Source organism: Gambusia affinis, linkage group LG05, assembly GCF_019740435.1.
Source record: "Gambusia affinis linkage group LG05, SWU_Gaff_1.0, whole genome shotgun sequence".
NCBI classification, from domain to species: Eukaryota; Metazoa; Chordata; class Actinopteri; order Cyprinodontiformes; family Poeciliidae; genus Gambusia; species Gambusia affinis.
In genome coordinates, this window is record NC_057872.1 from 16,725,471 (window position 1) to 16,731,728 (window position 6,258).

At 39.5% G+C, this 6,258-nt stretch overlaps 1 protein-coding gene across 3 annotated transcripts in view; it reads right to left on the bottom strand.

Moving 5' to 3' along the window:
• epb41l4b (erythrocyte membrane protein band 4.1 like 4B) overlaps window positions 1–5,368 on the bottom strand; it is a 29,379-nt gene extending 24,011 nt beyond the window's left edge. For all 3 annotated transcript variants that reach the window (XM_044116717.1, XM_044116714.1, XM_044116715.1), the window contains exon 1: window positions 4,177–5,368. In XM_044116717.1, coding sequence (XP_043972652.1) covers window positions 4,177–4,425 — 249 coding nt within the window. In that variant the 5' untranslated portion in view covers window positions 4,426–5,368. The remainder of the gene's footprint in view (window positions 1–4,176) is intronic.
• Window positions 5,369–6,258: the final 890 nt, after the last annotated feature.

Sequence of the window (6,258 nt, forward strand, 5' to 3'; positions counted from 1 at the left end):
TATTACACAAGTATTCATAATCCTTGACCTTTTCCACGTTTTGTCCAATAACAACCACAAACCTCTGGGTTTTATTTTTGTTTCATCTGATTCACCAGGAGTAGTGTGCAGCTTAATCGTAAAGAAACTATTTTACAAACAAAAATTTGTGGCTTTCATAAATCAACCCCCTTTACGTGAATACCCCAAATGAAATCCGCTGCAGCCTCAGCCTGTATGTAATGTGGTTTCAGTATCAAAGCCTCAACACAAACCAGACGGTTTAGAGATAAAGCTGGGGAGATGTTTAATGGAGCGAAGTCTTTATTTCTTCCAACCCTTTTTCAAACAGAAAAGTAGCAATAAGCTAATTGTTTTTTTCTTGGTTATATACGCACTTGTTTTTTCTTGTCCTACTGGTTTCTTTTGTTTTCTTGTTTCTAAAACCCTGTTTGAAATAAACAAATAACTCAATAAATAAAAATAAACATTAGATGATAAAATAATAACTCAAGCACTGAACATCTGACAGACGTCTGAACATGGAGAGACGGAAACCACTGCAAAAAAACCCCAACATCAAGCTGCTCCTAAAAACTTTTAATAAAAACTGATATGTAACTAAATAGTGCTTTTAAATCTTGAGGTTAATTTAGTAGGTTTTCTAACACATTAATTTATCACTAATGATATACTGAGATCTGCATTCATTACTGATAAATGCAAAGCGATGGCTTTATGAACTCTCTGTAGGATCGTAGTTTGATTGGCTGGTTTGGTTTCAGTGAAATGGGAATAATGAATTATTGGACATGTAATGTAATTAATTATCATACTGGGTTTTCACCATTTCATAATCTGTTAAATCATATTTGATTATTATCAACCTATACAGGGAATACAGGTGGAAATTTGCATTTTTGCTGTAACTTGGCACCACGAATCTCTTCTTTCAAAAGGTTAATGAATTATTGTGCATTGTGCAAAATAAATAAACATCCATGCGGAATCATCCAAGTTATTCTTTTGTTATGAGTCCATGAACAATATGCTCTTTTTCCAAAATATGGAACGCCCACCCATAAACTGTTTTCATCCTCTCTTTGCAAAGGTTTGATCGTTTTTCTTGTAGTAAAATCCAAATATCTAAATCATAAAATATACACTGAATGCATGACACTTAACAGGCTGTGTTTTTCAAAATTATCTATTTGTTATGGTTCTGGAAAAAAAAAAGTACTCTGGAGAAATCAGGTGAAAAGTTTTCAGTGACTCTGGTGGGAAAATCTGTTGACATAATTGTTAGTCATAAAATCCACAAATTGGAAAAATGACAAAGAGAAAACCATAGCTGGAAGAAGACAGTAAGTAGTCCCTGTTGATGTTTTCTGCATATTGAAGAAGGTGCTCGAAAAGCAACATGCTATGCATAGCAGAAAACCTAATACACTATCCTCATGCTGAAACAGGGAGGCGGTAGCATCATGATGTGGGGTCAGCTTTTCTCAAAAGGGACAGGCAAGGTGCTTAATGCTGATCGTTGGAGCCAAATAATCCTAAAACAAAACCTGCTAGAAACTGGAAAACACACGGGTGGAGTTTCTCTTTCCCACAATCCTTAACATCTGGAGTTACAGTGGAATGATTTAGACTAGACTGTGGTGTTAGAATGGCCTAGTCAAAGTTCACGTCTAAATACAACAGAAAATCTTCAGTAAGATGTGATATGTGGTTTTCACCATCCAGTCTGACTGAGCTTGGCAAAGAAGAGTCTTTAGATGGACGTTTATCAAAGCGATAAATCAACTAACTGCATGAAAAAATTAAGAAGAGGGCAATAATTTCCATTTGGATGCTTGTTTGTGTAGTTAGCTGCCATTTTGAAAAATGCTAGTTTGCACTTTTTAATTTCACAAAAGTCCTAAGTGACAGTTTTGCCTGTTAATAATTAATATGTTTTGAAGGACAATTTTGTTTTATTGAGATTTCATAATCCATTTCACTAATTGCTTTGGCTATTTTGTTTATTTGGGATATTTAAAGTGTTAAATGTTTGTTGGAAATTACAGTTTATTGATCTGTGATAGGACGTCCTTGCATTATTATGCCATGATTATTATATCAGTTGAAATGGTGTCAACACCTTGACATTTCTGGATCAATTTATCATCCAGCAAAATTTGTCATCAAGACAAGTTTACACTTAACCAGTTTGCCATTTTTCTTCCACTTTCATAAGCATGCACCACTTTCCGCTGGTGTAAAATCTAAATAATAATGAAATTTGTGGTTGCAACAAAGTTTAAGTGGTATGAATGATTTCAGTAGGTGCTTTTACAAGAACACTTTTTCCTGTTTTCCTTCACACCGATAAGCTTTAAAAAAAAGGCTTCAGCTGAAAAAGGCGCACCTGTATCTGTTCCCCGAGGGAGAACAGGAGCACATGAACAAACCTGTTCCAAAACAACTGTGACTAAGCCTCCACCTCAACGAGCCACGTTTCACTTCGAACGGAGAAGCTGCCGTGACTTTGTTTTGTTACCATAACCTCGCTGCAGCAGGACAGCAGGATAAAAAAACTCCTCAGTGTACCGGCTGCGTTTTTCACAGGTGACGCACGCAACAGCTTCGGTGACACACACGCTCAACCTTTCAAATAATAATGCAAAAGAAAAAACATCTAATGAGGAGTCACTTACGCACACATGCCCACACACACTTCGCTCATCATCCCACCCACCCACCGTCTCTCTACACACGCTCGTATGTGTGGCACAGAGTCCCCAATTGTGGTAAATCAGATCAGGGAGTCAGGGAATACAGACAGACTGAGGAGGGAGACGGGAAGCAGAGGGAGGGGGAACACGCACAAGAAACAGGGTGGGGAGGGGGAGGAGGAGGAGGAGAGCGATGATGAGCGAAGGGAGATGGGCCACAGAGGGAGAGTAAAAGGAGATTATGAGAGGAGAGAAGCTGGAGCGGAGATTGCTTGAGGAAGATCAGATGTAAGGATGGGGAAGAAAAAAAAAGGTGGAAGGAGAAGCTGCAAAAGAGCAAACAGCAGGGGAGACGAGAAGCGCTAAAGTGTCTGAAGCCAGCCTGAAGCCAGCTGTACTGTAAGCATTAAGAACTTCAGCAACGTTGGACAGATTTAAGTGAAAAACACAACAAAACATCCAAAGGTTGAGTCTGAATTGACTCATTTGTTTGCTGTACAGTTAAAATACGACAGGAAAAGCTACAAACAGGAAGTTTTCTCTATAAATCCAGCAATCACAATTTAGTGGCCAATGTCCAATCTCTAATTTTTTAAACAGATTTATTCAGATTTTTAGTCAATTCCATTTTCTCTTTAAGAAGATATGAAAACAGCACTTAAATATGTTTTTAGCCTTCCTGCCATAGGCAACCATTAATTATTTATAATAGAAGTAGTGGTGACATATGCATGAGGACAGTCGCTGCAAATAAGCAACTTATTAATATTTTCAAATACAAATTTGATTTTTTTTTTAAAACATCCCATGTTAGCAATTAGCACATTTATTGTGGCTAGCATTACAAGAACACCGGTTACTGTGTATATCTTGAAAGAACAAAAAGGCTGCCAACATTTTCCAATCCATCATATTTCATGACAGACATCTGCCTTTACATTTTTATCTTCCGCACTATATTTTGGGGAAAAATGTAACATGTGGTCCATATTTTAATGTAAAGGTGTCGGTAATGCATCTTAAGTTGTTAGCTAACAGCAATAAAAATTCAAGAAGAAGGAAGTCCATGAGAGGGCCAGCGATTGGTGTTCAATCTGAGAGAACAACAAAATGACAACACAAAGTACAACTTTCATGTGTTGTTTTTATACTTAAGGCTGTAGAGTTGTGAATGAGTGACCGATAATTAAAGTGGGTCATATTTAAGATTTGTTTAGGAATTGTTTACTAACAGGGAGAACATCACATCTTTAAGCACAATCTGGGTGATTTATTGGTAGCTTGCGCTCAAAGTTAATGAATCTCTGCTTACCTTCTAATAAATTAATCAAAATGATTTTAAGCCTAACTTTCTCCATGTAATTAGAAACCCAATAATCCATCACGGAGACCATCAAGAAGACCTTAAAGGACCCTAAAGTGCCCCCGAGCCCCACCTTGACACACACTGACCGAGCTTTGCCTCTCGGTAAACACTCACAGGTAAATCCACGCTGACATCCGTGCCGTCCAGCAGCAGAACTCGGCAGGTGATGGTGCTCCTCGCCGCACCCCCCGCCGGGATGTGGACCGTGGCTCCCCCGCTGACCACGGCAGGAGCGTGGACGACCTGCTGCTGATGGGGCAGCAGCAGGGGGTTCCCTGTCACCCCTCCTCCGTCCCGCTCGTCCGTCTCTCTCGTCTGGAAGCGGGAGCGGCGGCTGAACGTCCGGCGCAGAAAGCCCATCATCTTCCTGATCCAGAGGGCGACCGGGTCCGCGGTGTGTCCGTGAAATCTGCCCCTCGCAGCGGCTGCTGCGGTCCGCCTCCTTCCCCACGTCCTCCCCGGGGCGAGGAGTCACTTAGCAGGCTAGGAGGAGACTTCAGGGCTGCCGATCAGCAGCAGTGGGACTCTAGCCGCATACTAATAAAATTGAACCAGATGAAACCAACCAGTTGATTTCCACTCGCTGGGTCCGGAGTGAACGGCTGGACTCCTCTTCCTCCTCCTCCTCTTCCTCCTCCTCTTCCCCCCCGTCCTGCCCAGTTCGTCCACCTGCCTCCTCCTCGCTGTTGCGCACCGACTCTAAAATCCTGGAGAAATCCCGTCCGAGGCTCCGCAGCGGGGACCCTGAGCCTCACACCGGAGCAGACAGGAGGAGGAGGACGACGACGGGGAAGCCTCCACACCTCTGGACCGAACCGAACCGATGGCTGCAGCGTCCTTTCCCCACCGCTGAACCGAAACTACCAGTTTACCTCACAGGTAAAAGTCAACCAGCGAAACTGGACAAACAGCATGATCTGCGCCTGCGTAAAAACACCGCGCAGAACAAACTTCTTTTCCTCCCGACGGGCCGACCCAAGAGAACCAAACAACCAGCGCCACCTGTCTGCCAAGGACCCCACCTGGAGCACCGCAGGGGCCGTCCGAGGGGCCCCCTAAGCTCAGGAAGGAGCATTTTTAACATTTATTATGATCCTATGTGAGGATTTTTATTTTTTATTTTTTTGCATTTTCGCCTCTGTATCTGCATATCTTTGAAAATACAAAGGGAAAATAAAACGAGCAAGAAAAAATATATTCAAGTATGGAGGTCCAAAAGTGCCACAATTTGTAAAAAAAAAATTACAAAATAATAATATTTGTCTGTTTTTAATTGAAAATGGAACCACACAAATAGATAATGGATCAAATTCAAGTCGGTAATACATTTGTGAAAGATCTAAACATGAAAAATAACACAAGTGAGAAAACATTTAATAATATAAATTGTTTAATCTTACTTTAAATAAAAATAATTTTGATGCAAGATATTTTTCTTTAATTTTTCTTGACATTTTAATATTTTTCAACTGTTTTTTTATTTTTAGAAAAAAACATTAGTTTGCTATTTGTTGGTGTCGGTAATGCATCTTAAGTTGTTAGCTAAGATGCATTACCGATATAATGCGGTATATTAAAATTTACTTAGTCATTTAGAAAAGTAGTAATTACATAAAGGCCAGTCCTACAACTTGGCATATATTTATAATTTATAACTCAGGGATGTAAAAAAAAAAAAAAAAAAAAAAAAAAAAAAAAAATGTCAAAAATGCAAAGGTTTCTTTTCAAGATTTGTCATTAAAACATAAACAAATAAAAGACCTACTGCCCAAGCTACCTATCCTATAAAGCTGCATGTAGTTGTCACCTTGGGTTTCTACAAGTATTTTCCACGATCTGGAAATGATCTAATCTCAGGAGCGAAAGAATATTTAAAATCTATTCATTTATTGACTCATTGGTCAGGATTATGAATTAATTTTACACTGCAGTCTAAAATATGACCTTAGCAAGATTGCATTATAACACACTGACTCTTAAATATGTATAATTAATCCAAACTGGTCTGATTATTATGCAGCTACAAGGACACTGCAGTTGTAAAACCAGCATTTCATTTTATAATATCTTTTTAATCTATTTTTTAATCTAATATCTGATCACATCTCGATACTTTGAGCTTATTTATGATGCTTTCACTGTCATAATGCCGCATAAGGACACCACCACGCTTTGGTTAGAGTTCCCATTTTCCAA